The sequence below is a fragment of the Cygnus olor genome, chromosome 1, assembly GCF_009769625.2.
Source record: "Cygnus olor isolate bCygOlo1 chromosome 1, bCygOlo1.pri.v2, whole genome shotgun sequence".
In the NCBI taxonomy this organism is placed as follows: domain Eukaryota; kingdom Metazoa; phylum Chordata; class Aves; order Anseriformes; family Anatidae; genus Cygnus; species Cygnus olor.
Window position 1 is genome coordinate 32,379,868 of NC_049169.1, and position 16,639 is coordinate 32,396,506.

Here is a 16,639-nt window from a genome sequence, read left to right on the forward strand (position 1 = left end):
CAACTCGTGGATTACTGCAACTCAGCAAGTATTCAAGCCAGGGAAAAGCCAAATAAATTAATTAACAGAGGTTTGTTTTGTTTTGTTTTAAATGTAAGAATATAAACCTGAAAGAAAACACTGTTCTGAAGCCAAACCCCAGCTTTTAATTGCATGAATTTAGAGTTCAGACAAATGCTTTGGCCCTGTCCTGCTGAGCATTCAACACTTCATGGCCTGCCAACCGTAGCACTTGACGGACTTGTCAGCCACTTTATTGCTGTTACAAGTACATGCTTCACACAGAGGTCTGCAGGACTTTGAAGAGTCCTTTGGTACGTCTCATCTAAAGACATTTCTGAGAAATAGCAATGTATAAACACACGTGCTGATAATCTACTTAAGTTACATCAACACGATAAAAATGGTAATGACAAGTCTACTACTTTTTTTTTTTTTCAGGTAGACAAAAACCCCACTGAAACCAAGCCTCAAAATCCTTCTAAATTTACAGCACAAGTGTTAAGAATGTAACCATCAGTCATATATTTCGCAAATGGACCATTACTGTGGCCTCTGCTCTGGAAGTGAGAAACCCTTGTTGTTTCTGCGTAGTAGTAAAAATCTTTACAGAGTGGAAAGATCAGCTTACTCACACATCCTTGTTTGCCCCATCAAGGACTCCTAATGCAATTTAAGTTCCAGAACTGCTGCTTGACTTTTTATTTTGAAAATTATTACATAACCTTGTCCTTAAAGGAATTTAATGTTCAACAACAATGTGCTGCGGTCCAAGAATGACAGGCCTTTTAGTAAGAAATCTTGTTACTTGTAAATAGTCCTTCGAAGTACTCTCAAACACTGTTGATGCAGAAGAATATGTTTACTAAATCTACGAAAGTGTAGAAATTATGAACCAGAGAAAAGCCCTGAAGCTTAATCAACAAGTATTTCTTGTTCAGGACAAGCTCTTATGCAGATCTTTAATAACTATGCAGAACTTTTCATTGTTTACAGAAAGTAGTGGCAGAGATAATTATGGTTCAGAATATTAAGAAGGGAACTGAGGGATGGAAAAAATACCAGTATACCCAGTGTACTTACCTTTCTAATTATTGGCATCCACAACTGTCTTTCTACAATTTCTAAGAGTGGACTTTTACAACTAGAGTATAGCATTCGTTCTCGTATACTACAGGTGTATCCTGGCATGGAGTAGATGAAAACTGCAGAAAAAAAATCAGAACAGAAATAAACCCTATCAAAACCTGTATCATAGAATCATTTAGCGCACAAAGACATTGCAGAGCAACTGGATAGTCTGAAAGGGAAATATCCAGAACAGTTTAGGATGATTTGCTCCAGCGTTTAATTTCAAAAGAGGGATATCTTTATTTTTTCACATGACAACTGATTTATGCATGTTCATAATCAGAAGGAAAAGCTCTCTACTTTCTAAACGTAGTGACTCTTCAGAAGTCAGTTTCACAACCAAATGACTCTGAAATTTATGGTTACACTGAGAGGTCAGATTCATGCATCTTTCTCTCTGCCTCAAGATTACTAAACTATTTGAAACAAGCCAATGAAAGTTTATATTGGAAAATTTTCTCATACCTATGGATTCCAAATAGTCTCCTTCATGGGCATGCTTATAGAGGAAAAAGTGGTAACGTGCAGCGTCCTTTGGAATTCTTTTTGGCAAGTCCTTCAGTTCAGTATGAAGTGTGTTAGCCAAAACAATAGTTTCATTTTTCATATCAATTTGCTGTTAACAAAGAAAAATGCATGTAGTTAATACACAGAAAGCAGACCAGAGAATATGACAGGATGGAAAAAAGATTTAATTAATCTACTACAGAATGGCAACGTGTATATGGCGTCAATGTACACTGTTCAATACACAGGTGATCTAATTAGTACTCACTATTAAAAATACTTAAAGTATTTTATACTTGCCAGTTGCACATAATTGAGTTGCTTAATTTTCAATTTCTCCAAAGCGTGAATAGCTTCTTTAGCAATGGGGAATGCTACTCCTTGCAGTGTTTGATGCTTGGTATCTACGCCAACATCTGTTTGTACCTGGAACACAAGTCAATTGACATGTAAACGGAAACTTCCACAAGCATTTTGTTTCATGCAGTAACCGACAATGCATCACGCATGGCAACACACAGAGTTAGCAGTAGCTATTCTGAGAATAAGCCACGCTGAACCATCATCCACTTCTGGAAAAGACTTGCATATTTTTAATTTACGGTTACATTTTGCTTACTTACCTGAAAACAATTTCACGTCTCTGAAACAGCTAGCTTTGTAAAACCCACAGAATCACAAGAGAAAAAAACTGCCCAAGCATTAAGGAAGCTCCAAGTTAAATTCTGGTACAAAGACACAGTAAGCCAGGAGCTTGATTTTCATATGCTGTGCTTTTGAACTGACAATGTTGTTTATAAACTTCGCTGTATCTTGAACATTTTTAGATCAAAACATAGATATGTAATTTTTCAACATTCTGGGAGGAAGAGAGAAAAGTTGTATCTTATTAGAGAAACCGATCTTCTTGAAGGAAAAAAACAAAGCATCTTCCCTCCCTTCCTCTTCAGCACCCTTCCCCCAAAATCCTACACCAAAAAGAAAGCAAACAAAAAACAAGCAAATGAAGTCTCAATCCTTGACTTCTAGGTATAACACAAAGTAGAAAAATTGATGGTAACTGCAAGCTAGACAATCACTCGTAATCCGGTTATGTTAGTCACATTAACTGTTTGAGATGAAAGGACGGTTGCTTTAAAGCCATTTCTCAAGAATTTATGTGGTGTATTTTAACGTTCATGCACAGTTTCTCAGAAAATGAGCTCTGGCTTCCAGTCTTTCCAAGCCTAAACTTGTCCAACTGTTAGCTTTTGAATGTCCTGACTTCCTTTCGTAATTTTACAAATGCAGTTAACGTTGGTAAAGAGGTAGCAAAAAGACAGAAAAGCACACAAAATGGAAAGTGTGGGTTTTAGATCTAACATCTTCCAGCTGATCAGCTTTAATTAAAAATAGGTAATGAAATATGCAACAAGAATGAAAACAATTTAAAAAAGACACTTCAGACAATATTAAATTATACTTCATATTTAAAATGACAGTTTGTCAGTAACAAAGGAGGAGGAAAACAAAAAGAAACTGAGGAGCTTACTTTTGTATAAAACTAATAAATTTATTAACAAGATTATATGACAAATAGTTGCAAAATATATCTGCATAAAAGCCTGACTAATAAACCTTATATAATTGGCATTACAGAACAAAATGTAATAAAACATATTAAAAAACCATAAAAGACATCAAAGACATCTTTGAAGTCTCGGGACAGTAAGCTAAAGAGAGTAACCCAGCATCCAGATTTATGGAAAGGATTAAAAACTCCTTGTCCACACTGCAACATATTTCAGACCACTAAAACAAAACAAAACACCCAAGCCACTTAAAAAAATACTTAAATCACAGTGCAAGATTTGTTAGTGATGTCTGCTGAGAGGGTGATAAAATGGCAGATGAAATTTGATGCGAACAAATGTGAAACAACACATGTGGAAGGACAAATGACCTCTCTTCTACTTGTACAGCAATGGGGTTGAGCTAGCTACTACCTTTCAGAAGCAATACCATGCAGGTCACACAAAATATTTCTCTGAAAATGTCAGCACAGTGACCAGCTTTGGCAAAAAAACCAACAACCATCAACAGTAACAAAAAATAAAAATAAAAAACCACCACTAACTCCTACCCACAAATGAAATGTTATGAATTGTTAGTAAGAGTAGGGAACAGAACAGAACACATCATTACGCACTGTAGAGATCAGTAACATGCCCGCATCTTGAATACCACATGCAGTTCTGGCTTCCCCATCCCTCCTTTCCATAAATTTTACAGAAGAACTGGAAAAACTGCAGAGAAAAGCAAAAGGATCAGAAGTATGGAGTGTCTTCTTTAGGAGGAACAAGGACACGGATTAGGATTTCTCAGCCCAGAAGAGATAACTGATAAGAAATAGAGGTCTTGTGGATATACTGAGGAGTAGGGGAGGAAAAGAGCGAGAAATGACTTTTCTCTGCCTTCCCTACTCAATTTGTAGGGGTATCAGAATCAGCTGGTAGACACCATGCAGCAGTTCTTCACACAGTGCTTTGTCAAGCTGTGGAATACACTGCCACAGGATCTGTGGCCAACAAAAACTGTATATGGATTTAGAAAAATGACAAGACAATATGATGGATTAAAAAAAAAAAAACAAAACAAAACACACATTAAAAACAATTACATAATAAAACATCACGTCCTGCTCAGGAAGATCCCTACCTGCGTAGGCTGAGGCAATGGGCAAGTACTCAAAGGAATTATTATAACCTCTTACCCTGCTCTTACACCCTTCTCAGATTCCTGCTGTTGCTCACTTAGGGTCTTGACAGTAGGCTAGGTAAGCAACCTCTGACCTGATTCAGTGAAATACTTCTTAGGGTAATGACAAAATAATATAAATGCGCAAAACTCAATTTTTTTATTTTTTTATTTTTAATATCAGAAAGCTTTTAGTTTGCTGAAGATAAAGCAGGGAAGTTAATGAAATGCTGCTTCAGTGAGCCTAATTACGGGCTTCATGTGGCAGAAACAACAAAGATACAAATGACACAAGTTAACCTACTGCAGGATGCTTCAAATAAAGCCAAAGTGGCAGCAATCTGCAGTTTATTCATCTCTGAGAAGTACAGCTATTGCTGCTGAAGTTTCATTAGAGCACATAAAGTATTAGTCCGCATGAATCAGCTGTTAAACATGATGCACACAGGGCATAAAAGACAATACTAATACCAAGAGTAAGTGATCATTGACACCACAGAAGTTTTACGGTCTCTAATTGTTGTGTTTGCTTTTTCTTTTTTAAAGCTCATGAGGTAAAACACAGTGTTTAGTGATGATGAGCGCATTTCTGCGATTGAATTAATCAAAAATAAAGATAGAAAATGACAGAAGACACCAGTCACAAAAATAATTGTTAATAAACAACACAGTTGCAGCAAAAGCATGCTAGAGAGTGAAAATGTTAGAAAAGATAAAGAGCTACATTTAACACGATGGTTTGCTGGCATCCAGCTGGAAAACAAACCAGATTTCCCAGTGGCTGTAAAATACATGCCTAAAGAACTAATAAGATCAGCACAAGGCCTATTAATACATGTCTGAACACAAAGAAGAGATTGAGTCATGGAAAAATGTGAGAAAAGAATCTTCTGAAACATATCAGTCACTAGCTAACAACAATCATCAAATTATTTGGTTAAAGGCATTTGCTGGAAATCTTTCTATAAGGCTTTTGTAGCAAAAACAGATCAGTCTTTTAAAAGGACTAGCTACTTGCTTTGGATTTCTGGTTGTGGTGTTTTTTGAACTTTAAGACTGAGAAGAAGTAAGTCAAAATAAAGACAAGTAAACTGGTTCTGGCAGCTCAGGAGGAGAAGCTTCACCTAGGGATAAAGGCGGCTGAAACATTCTTCGGGATTACTCACTGCCAACAGTTGCTATTTGGCATTTTCTCTACCATTTCTGCCACCATGTGAAATGTACGTGGACAATAACAAAATGGTTGAGGCTGGGCCTCTGAAAGTCCCTTTCTCCAACACCCACCACCCAAGCAGGGACACCCAGCGCAGGCTTGCCCAGGACCACGTCCAGGTGGCTTTTGAAGGTCTCTATGGGGGGAGACCCCACAGCCTCTCCGGGCAACCTGTGACAGTGCTCAGGCACTCTCACAATAAAGCACCCTAGGGAACAAAGTTGTAACCAGTAAGCTCTTCAGCTGGGAGGCCTCTGACCCAGACACCAGACCTTGTCAACTCAGCAAGATCGCCCTGCTCTGTCTCCAGCCATCATCGTCCTGCAACCTCAACTCAGAGAGAGAAATCTGTATTCTCATCCACTTAAACTTTCCCTTTTCTGTTCCGCCCTTTTTACCCCAGAAAGGCTTCTTCCTAACAATATGGTCCTAACGATATATTAGGAACTCTGAACCCAATGCCCCAAACATGCTCAAAGACACTGTAGGTACCTCATTAATCTTAATTTGCCGGAGTTCCTCTTCTGCTGCAGTCAGAGGTGCAGGGGCGGCCTGTGATATCAAATATTTTTTATATCCATTCAGCGAAACATCATCCTGAAAGCACAATATCAGTATCCTTTATTTTTCTATAATAAAGGCTTTCTTCAAGACAGTCTATGCAGCATAAATAAGCAGTTATTTCCCATACAGTTACGTTCACTTTATTTGAACAGACTGCAAGTATACATGCATTTGCAAATTGAACTTGGCTTCCTGAACAGCAGGATCCGCTGGGCTGCTCTTGTACCCAGTTGTACAGTGGGCAGAATTTCCACAATTACCCCCTAATTACCTTGCTAATTCAAAAATTAGTCTTAATGAAGACTGGGGTATGTATGAAGTCATTCAGCCTTCTTGGACTAAACATCACAGAACTGCTACAATTCTTACAAAAAAAAAAAGCACATATTTTCTTACAAAATCTGCATGCTCAGACTGGTGGCTGATTGATAGTTTTCTACCTGAAAAAATGGGAGATGGGAATACTGCCTCAGGACATAACGCTGCCAATAGTTCAGGATGCAAATTCACAGAATTCTGATAACCACTTTGGGTAAGTTATTAATTCTCTGTGTCAGTTCCGTCCCTCTCCAAAGATGCTGATACCAGAGGCAAATACTGTTGTGCTTTAATAATTAAGGTTGTCACTCAGAAGAGGGCAGGATTTACGTAGTCATGTGGATATGACTTTATAATCAAGTTCTGAGCCCAGTAGAATGTAACTGCTGTGTTCGCTCTGTCTTTGCTGAAGGAGGAAAAAGGGAGCAATAACTTTGATCTCTGGCTAATCATCAGTTTTCACGAAAGCTATAGAACTCTGCATCTTTGAGGAGTCCAACTTGTGTTTGTTTACAACTGGCAATGGATCAAAAAGTCGACACGTAATATTGGCAAATTGGCAGACATCACAATCAGCTTAGACATATGTCCCAAGGAAACCACAGTAATTCAACAGCCTCAGATTCCCTTACATGCACAACACTTGCAGGCTTTTCAACATTCCTTGGAAGTTTGTCAGACTTCACACATTCACCTTCCAATTATCTTACTGTAACTGAACATTCAACTATTAGTATTTTCACTGAACAAATCATTAGCTACTAAAACTCTCTTTCCATAAATTAAGATGGCAGACATGGACTCAAGTTACATTTCACAGTCAAATTTTAAAGAACTGACAGCTTCATATCCTTGGTTTAAGACATAAACATTTGTTTTCAGATGTTAAAGTCTTACAGATAGCTGTTGTAGCCCACCTCTGATTCAGACCCATACATCCATAATGGCTTTTATAAACAACTGGCCTGAAAGTTTGAGGTGTTATGGCTTTTTGAGGATTCACGTCTCCACTGAAATTAAAAGATTCTCCTGTTAGTCTTAGTTTATTTAGTTTTAATATCCGTTTGAAGCAAGGACATCTTAGCCTGAAGTTGTTAAATAAAATTAATTACTTTTTCAAATGAGAGCAATTACATTTTAACATTGGCATAATACACATAGCTTTTAACCTTCTTTCTCCTTCATCAGGAAAGAACAGAACCACCACAAATTTTTACCAGTAAAACCAGCCACTATTCTAACTGTTCCTTAGAATAATGTGCTGACTTTAAAGAGAAGAACATACCTCTACTGTTCCAAATACTTCATCCTTAATATGACCACCTCCAAATTCTTTCTTAAGTGTTGCCCGGGTTGCTGCATACAACATTTTTTGACGAACCTAGTATGTCAGAAAACAGTGGGGGTTTTATTTTTTTTCCTCTTTAGTATACACAGAGAATCTAGTATTTTGGGATACCAAGTCCATTAACAAACACCCTTCTTGAACAACTATTTTAAGAGCTGAAAATGAAATTTGAAGTTGTACTCCTTAATAACAAATAAAATCACAGAATGAGCTCTGGAGCATGATACTAACATATGCTATTAAATTCTGAAGTGCACAATGAGACATTTTACTATGCATTATTATTATTAAAGTAATTCCAAAAATAAATTGCAGCTTTAGAGTATGATCTTTAAAAAATAAAATTTAAAATAACAACAACAATAAAAACATTAAACAAAAAATGGAGCACAATCCTTACTGATTTTAAATGGGGAAAAAAAACATAATTATTTAGATCATTTATCACTGGTCTGTGTACTAAAGGACACAATAGTTACAGAAAGAGCTAATTGCAAATAACCCATTATTTCTTTTGACGTGGTAGTGGCTTAGTTCAACTACAGAATGCAAAAATGAAATTTTCTGGAGGCAGATGATCTAATGATGCTCCCTATCAATTTGTGTCCAACATACTCACATTTTCCTCTCCCAACAGTCCCAACTTCCCCACCATATTTCAACATCACGCCATCCTCATCACAGTACCCTTACCTCTTCCACCCATCTCTTCTATGCACTTCACCCTTTGGTCTCCAACTCCTTTCTAACTGCTATTGGAAATAGTGCAGGAATCTAGCAATAGCTTTACTTTGTCCTGCCTTGTTTCACATTCCCTGAACCTATACATAACACCCTAGTTTCTCCTAGAAATCCATAACTCTGACTTCAGTTTCCTCCCCTGTTCTCTAACCGCTCACCGAATAAGAGTACATTCTGTGGTGGGCCACAGACCCAGAAGTGCCAACTAGTCGGCCAGCAAGCCAAGTAGAACAAATAGCTTGAGCTCAAACTATAGTCTTTCTCCCTATGATGACACCAGTTGAGATTTCTGTCTTGTGTTCTTCGATGAATTTTCATGCAACACTGACGGAAAGACAGACAAACAAACAGTACAAGAACATGTGTTTTGTTTCCTCCAATTAAGCTAGAAATAAATTGGATGAGCTGCACTCCATCTGGACCCACAATCAGGTTCAAGAAAAATGTTTCTGCGGTTCTCTTGTCAGAAAGTGAGGGGAAGGCTTGGGAATGCTTTAGTCTCCAAATCCTTCTCACCTAGGATTTGGATCAAAAGGCACCGTTGAAAAACCATTAACAACATGAAGCCTCTGATGACTACTACTTACAGGAGAGTGATCAGGTGACCATGCAATGAAGATCCATTCATATCCTTGAGCATTCTGAGAATCTAATCTGTATAATATATAGCATGGTTGCTTGTCTTCCAGAAGGGGAAGAACAAAGGGGTCGTAATCCTTTTCCCATGATCCAAGTGGCCGTCTAGAGGATCCCAGAACAAGTTGCTCTATAACCAATAACCAAAACTACGTGTTAGCAACAATATAGTTAATATTGTTTTTTTTCAAAATTAGCTATTATAATAAACAGATAATCAAACGCTTCTTTTATAATCATGTTCACAACAATGGAAATCAAGAACACGCAATGTGAAAGCGGGTGAATTCCTGCACAAGCTCTCAATGCATAACACGTGTCATAAGACTGATGTTGTTTTTAGCACAATGTGCACAGAAAAGAAATAAATAAAAACCGTGTTTTGCTGGTTATCTTATTTTTAAATCAAAACACTTAAATAGAAATAAGATGAGAGTAAGTTTTTAATTTTTAAAATGAGCTTTATTGATGCTCTTACTTGCTGTAACACACTAGCGTTTGTACTTATTGTGAAAAGACAGTTAGTTGTATAGTGAAGAGCTGGGAATGAACATGCTTGCACTAATCACTAATTTGACAGTAAGCAGATAAACCCCTTTCTAATACAGCTTCATAACTACAGTCCTGAAATGACTGAAGTTGTTTATTATGTATAATTGGCTTAAGTCTGTATAGAATACTTCAGATGAGATTTAATTACGTGAACAGCTATAGCAACAAGATTTCTCTCTTATTTATAAATCACGTCTCAGTTTTTCCAAAGGAAAAATATTACTACAGTAGCTCTCAAAACATTAACTTCCCAACAAATACTAGCCCCTGCAGCCAAAAGAGAAGCACCTTATTTGAATGGTTCCCACAATGGTTTGAGGACTATTACAGTAGCTGGTATGCAAAGTATCTTTTGAGAGTCCAGGACCAAACCTCTGATAGCTCAGAGAAAAGTACAGCAGTATTCAAATGCCTCTAACGCAAAACTTTCTGAACAAGCCACTCTCCCACAGTAACTTTCCAAGGCACAGAGCATTAACAGCTCAGAGCAAGAGAGTATTTGGCACTTCTCTGAACTAGATGCAAAGTAGCTGAAGTCATGCACGTAGACAACCAGAACATCCAGAATGTATTTGCCAATTCTTAGCTCTAGGTGCCTTTGTAGTCATTTGAATTTAAGATAGGAAAAAAATAATAATAAAAAACCCACAGCAATTATGTTGTATAGCAGCAAGCCTATTCTCTTATTCACTCAAATTAGCAGAACTCAATTTGAGTATTATCTATTCGCTAAGGACAGTTGCTGAAAGATCCTGCTGACAGGTGATGCAACTGTCCCTCCTCTAGCATTCTGGGAGCATTAGAAGTTTCTTTTTGAACTGTGGAAAATAGCATTAGAGACTGGATTCTGGTTCCACATACAGACAAAATGCACACATCTACTATATATAGCATGTGTATATATGTAATATATATACATTCACACAAACATACATGCAGGCACATACAATAAAGGAAAAAATTAAGACAAAAAATGGAAGATACTTTTAAATACAAAATGAAGGTCATAAATAGGGAGTACCATATACACAAAAGCACACTGTTTTACCTTGCCTAATAATAAAACCAAATTCAACTGTATGCCAGTGTTTGCTAACCTGTATGGGTGAGACTTTTTACGACAGTGACCTGCCCATTATATTATTGCTGCTTCCTTGAGAGAAGCGGTGTTAAATGGTAGAAAACCTCCTAAGAAAAGCAAACACAAAGAAGATAGCAGTAGGTTACTTACCTAACAATAAAAGTATGTATGTGTATTTACGTACACATGTACCTTCCGCCAACCAACAGGTTTTTCAGTGTATTATAAATGAATGAACTTCGGAACAACCAAAAACACCTCGAGGTAACGAGGTGGGTATTTGATGTACTTCCATCCAAAATACGCAACAGTTCTTGGTAAAACATAAAATGACAATTTGAAGAAAAACTCTAGTGCAAAAATACAGTAGCAGCATACTGAAAACCTCAGCGTTGCCAAAACTTAAATCCTACCTCCAGGACAGGAAAGACCTTGGTAACATTAAGTTTTGTGGAGTTCTGTTTTTTAAAACAATTCTATATGGAGGTCACTAAAACAACTAGGAAAATAACTAAAGAAGTCAGAGAAAAATAATAAAATTTGACTAACCATTGTCAATGACTATTTTTAAAAGCCTGTATTTTCCATTTCTGGCTCCAACAAAGATGTCTTTGACATTTCCACTAGCTGAAAAAGAGAAAATAAAAGTAGCCAAATTAACACATTTTACTTTCCTAGAATAAAGAATACTCATGAAGGTAAAAACAACATTGGAAAAGCATATACCTGGCCCATCACTAAAAAGTTGGACTGGAAAAAGTACACAAGAGTGATGTTCCCCCCTACGCTCCATGTCAAATCATGTTCCAGCCACTGGCATGCCACAAAAGGGTGACAGACAACATTACAAACATCTGCAGACATTATAAACAGACCTGCTTACTCACACACTGTATCATTTTCAACATTGTGAAAATTAAAGGTGACATCACATCACTGCTCTCGGGTTTCACCGTTCACACAGCAACACAAAACACAATGCAACTCAGATTACTACAGCTTCATGAAGTCTGCAGGCTTAGTACAAACGTTCAGACATAACTTTATGCCTGCCAGGAAAAACTTAGAGCTTGTCTGTAAAAAAACACCTGTCTTTCCTAAGGACACCTCTGTACGGGGTTTGGTTGCAGGGGGCTGCAGGGGTGGCCTTTGTGAGCAGAGCCCAGCAGCTGTCCCAGGTCTGATCAGAGCCACCTCCAGATGGCTCCGAAAGGGATCCACTGCTGGCCAGAGCCAAGCCAGTGAGCGACGCTGGGTGGGCCTCTGGGAGAGCTTAGGAAGGGGAAAAAAAACTGCTGTGCAACAGGAGTGAGAACACGTGAGAGAACCAACCCTACAGCCCCCCAGGTCAGTGCAGCAGGAGGGCAGGAGGTGCTCCAGACACACAGCACAAGTTCCCCTGCGGCCTGTGGAGAGGCCCCTGGTGGAGCAGGCTGTCCCCCTGCAGCCCATGGGTCCCACATGGAGCAGATCTCCACGCTGCAGCCCCCCCGTGGAGGAGCCCCCGGTGGAGCAGGTGGATGTGGCCTGGAGGAGGCTGCGGCCCATGGAGAGCCCCCGCAGGAGCAGGCCCCGGGCCGGAGCTGCAGCCCGTGGAGAGGAGCCCCCGCAGGAGCAGGGGGTCTGGGGGGAGCTGCTGCCCGTGGGGGACCCGTGCTGGAGCAGTTTGCTCCTGGGGGATGGACCCCATGGTACGGAGCCATGTGGGAGCAGTTCTTGAAGAGCTGCTGCCTGTGGGCAGCCCCCGCAGGCTCATTTCGGGAAGGACGGCATCCCGTGGGAGGGACCCCGCATGAGGCAGGGCAGAGAGTGACCGTGAAGGAGCGGTGGAAATGAAGGTTAGGGACTGACCACAGCCCCCATTCCCTGTCCGCTACACTGCTCTGGGGGGAGTACATAGAAGAAGGTGGATAGGAGGAAGGTGTTTTTAGTTTGCTTTTACTTCTCACTGCTCTAGTCTTTAGTAGTTGACAATAAATTATATTGATCTCCCTATGCTGAGCCTGTTTTGCCCATGACAATAATTGTTGAGTGATCTCTCCATCCTTATCTCAACCCTTGAGCCCCTTCCATTGTATTTTCTCCCCCTTTTCCTTCGAGGAGGGGGAGTAAGAGAGCAGTAGTGGTGGAGCTCAGCTGCCCAGCTGGGTACAACCACCACAACCCCTCTGAAGAGTACTTGGGAGGGCTGCTGCTCTTTGCTCATCTTTCATATCACCTTGAATGAATCTTGATAACATTTTTTCAAATTCTGACCTATCACAGTAGGATAGATTTACAATGAATTTACAAAGAAGTAGCTAAAAATAAATTTCTGTAATTCACATTGACACAACACAAACATGATAGAGTTGCTTCTGTAAGCACATAGAAGAGCTGTGCTCGAGTCCTGTGAAGATCACTGTAATCTCAACTGCTCTACTACATAATCTGAGTGCAAATCAGTTCAATTATACCCCAGACAGGGGGCTGTACAACATTTATTGAAGAACATTCATTGCAAACTGGTCCCTTAAGTCATCCCAAAGCACAGAGGATAGCACCAGCAAGACAAACGACAAACCAGGAAGCATAAAAAGGATTATTCAGTGACGTTGAGGCTGAAGGAACAGATGGCATCTGGCTATGTTACTGCCCATATTCAAAATATTTAAAATTCATGTCCATCTATGCAATGCCTGGGTCCGTTCTACAATTCCAAAACAGGCTGGGGGAAGGACAGGGAGCCTTAGCATTTAAACAAACTGAACTGCATTGGGTTAGTCCAACCCCAGCTTCATATCAGTTCGCATTTCCCCACTCACCAGTGCAGACCCTCACTGTGATTTGCAATTAGCTTTTCTGACCGTCTCTGCCTTTCCTAACGCTTCCACTCAGCACACAAACATTACGCCACTTTCTAGACCTCCCAGTTCCACTGGGATTTTTTTGTCCTTTTCTCATCTATGATCTTTTGTTCTCTGTCCTCTTACATCAAGCCTACACAACCAAACAAGATAGACTAGTCCCTTGCACTTATACCATAACTAAGAGCCCCTGAAGTAATTTTTTGAGATGAGACACCAGCTATCAAGGAACAATCTCACTATCAGTGAGGTACACCCTCCCCCCGCCACACACACAAGGTTTTAAAATTCACAACAGAATCATATCATTTCTGCTTAAATTTTCTGCATAGCTGAGACCTCATTTACAATTTGGTCATGGTATCTCACTGACCAGCTTACAGTTTAATTTGACTTTATTTTCTGAAAAGCATTCATAATGATAAACACATCTATTTTCTCCATACGCACTACTGCTTCTATTAGTGAAGTTGTATTTCAGTAGTAGAAATGCTTTGCTATATATCTGGGAAGAAACTCTGGATATATACAAGTTCTACATATCCTGTCCTATTCAGCAATGGAAATTATCTGCTGTCTCTGTACTATTCTTGACAAGATTTTTAAAAAGATGCAACATACACAACTAAGATAGACAAGCTGACATATACTTCTTTCTTCAATGAGCAAATTCACGTTAAATAAACTATTCAGTATTTGAATAGTCCATTACAAAAACTAGTTAAAGGCTTCAAAGGATGGTGTAAAACAGCCTATGAACATACACAATTATCAACTCCTTGGATTTACTCTGCTGCACTTTCAAAGTGACTTACCTGCAGCATGGAATACTAAAACTCAATTAGGTTTATTTCACGAATATTATTTTAAAATAATTTAGAAGACTTGAACATATTCTAGCAAGTTTCCCTACAGCTCGATGCACCCTGACTTCCTACACTACTTATTTACCGCCCTGCTTGAAAGCCCAGTCCCTTCAGCATTTGCCTGGTACATATCACTGTCCCCATTACTTCACTCCTGTTTCCAGAAAAGTGCACGCCGTGCTGCCAAGCCTTGCAATTGTTTAGGAGCGACACTAGGCTGTTTGTTGCTACCCAGCAATGGCAGGACAAACGCTATTCCCCTCCCGGCTGCAGAAGCCTCGCCACAGACAGGACCCCTGCCCAGCGGGCTGCCCTGCATCCCGGCCTGCCGAGGCAGGATCGGTGCAGGAACGCAGCCGAGCTCCCTGCAGATCCCCTCGGAGGACAAAAGGCTCTCCAAGAAAGGAAGGTGAGCTGCAGAAGAGGATTAGCAGTCCTTGCGGTAAGCAACAGGGTATTCTGCTGCTCCTCCCTCTGATGACAGCAAGAGGAAAAAAGCAAGGGAATGAAGAGCCACTGTAACAGTTTCTCCAGCCTGGAAAGAAAGAAAAAAGCTCTTTCAGAAGCACCTCAAGCCTGAGAAGGGGTGACAAACTTAAGAAGAGCAAACACTGGTGTAGAGGGGAAGGGGCTGAGGAGAGGTTAAAGGCTGTGGAACAAACGTAGCCAAGAGGCAACAAAGGGATTAGAGGAGCAGTTAGGAGCCACTGCAGCCAGGACAAAAGTCACCTTCACCAATAAATGTGGGAGAGCAGACAAAGTACAGTGCATTACTCACTGAGCAAACAGACCGCAAAAAAATCACAACAATAAAGCCCTAGCAATCCCGCTGCGTTATCCCCTTTCAGCAATTCTGTGCCGGGGTGGGGGTATAATACTGAGACATAATTGCTCCTCACGGTCTCCGAGGCCTGGAAAAAAAGGGGAAAAAAGGCTTTCCTGTACATTTCCACCTTTTTCTTGGCCTCCTATCACAGGGGTTCACTGGGCTTCCCTCCTGCTGGGCTGCCGGCTCCCTCCAGCTTCTCCTCCGCCTCTGGGGCTCCTCACAGCTTCTCCCCAGGACGAGCCGGCAGCGAGTCGGGGCACTGGCAGTGCTGCCGGCGGGCACACACCGGCTTCCCGAAAAGCTCCGGCAGCCCAGCCACCCCCGCCCCGGGGCTGCGGCGGGACAACGGTGCCTGAAGCCGGCAGCGGGGCTCCCCCTGCCCGCAGCGCCCCAAGAGAGGAGCGGACAAAGAAGGCGCCGGGTAGCGCGCCCCTAGGGAAGGAGAGGGAGGGCAGTACCTTGGATGCCGGTCTGGTGGGACATGTCGCACCGCTGCGCCCGGGGCTGCCCTGTCCCGGCACGGCACGGCACGGCACTGCACGGCCCTACCCAGCCCAGCCCGGCTCGGCCCGGCCCGGCCGCCCACACGTGATGGCGCCGCCGCCACTCAGCGGTCGGAGGGAGCGCGGCGCCTGCCGGGCCCGGCCGGCCCCGAGGCGCTGCTGCCCCCTACAGCGGGGCCCCGGCGGGCAGCGGCCGCCCCGTCGCCATCCCGGGACCGGCCCGAGCCCGGTGCCGCCGTGTGGGGGCGCGGAGCTGCCATGCACGGCACTGCCCTGCCCGGTCCTGTCCTGTCAGCCGCGCTCTGTGCCGCCCCCCGACAGGGATTGAGTGCCCGGCAGGGTTGTTTGCAGACCGAAATAACAAGGAAATGGGGGATCTCCGGGGGCCTGACACCGAAACCGCCCTCTCTTGCCCGGGACAGGAGGGAAGGGTCCATACGGTGCTTACGTGTGTTGTATTTGTCGTGTATTTTGCATTAAACTGTCACCAGTAAAAAGCTAAATATATCAGGGAACACAGCCCAGAGCCACATCTCTTTTAACTCGAGCCCTTGCTCCTGACTAGGGAGTCTATCTCCATTAATTTTGCATTATTTCATAAAATCATTAAGGTTGGAAAAGACCTCCAAGATCATCCGGTCCAACCATCCCTTTACCACCAATGTCACCCACTGAACCATGTCCCTAAGCACCACGTCCAACCTTTCCTTGAACACCCCCAGGGACAGCGACGCCACCACCTCCCTGGGCAACCCGTTCCAATGCCAA

The 16,639-nt window shown here is 41.6% G+C and overlaps 1 protein-coding gene across 1 annotated transcript in view; it reads right to left on the minus strand.

Annotated features, from left to right (window-relative positions):
* TWF1 (twinfilin actin binding protein 1) overlaps window positions 1–16,004 on the minus strand; it is a 19,840-nt gene extending 3,836 nt beyond the window's left edge. The window contains exons 1-8 of the mRNA XM_040551541.1: window positions 15,827–16,004; window positions 11,377–11,454; window positions 9,146–9,324; window positions 7,755–7,850; window positions 6,080–6,184; window positions 1,939–2,064; window positions 1,597–1,747; window positions 1,084–1,205 (exon numbers count right to left, since the gene is read on the minus strand). Of these exons, the coding sequence (XP_040407475.1) occupies window positions 1,084–1,205; window positions 1,597–1,747; window positions 1,939–2,064; window positions 6,080–6,184; window positions 7,755–7,850; window positions 9,146–9,324; window positions 11,377–11,454; window positions 15,827–15,851 (882 nt within the window). The 5' untranslated portion in view covers window positions 15,852–16,004. The remainder of the gene's footprint in view (window positions 1–1,083; window positions 1,206–1,596; window positions 1,748–1,938; window positions 2,065–6,079; window positions 6,185–7,754; window positions 7,851–9,145; window positions 9,325–11,376; window positions 11,455–15,826) is intronic.
* Between the last annotated feature and the right edge of the window lie 635 nt (window positions 16,005–16,639).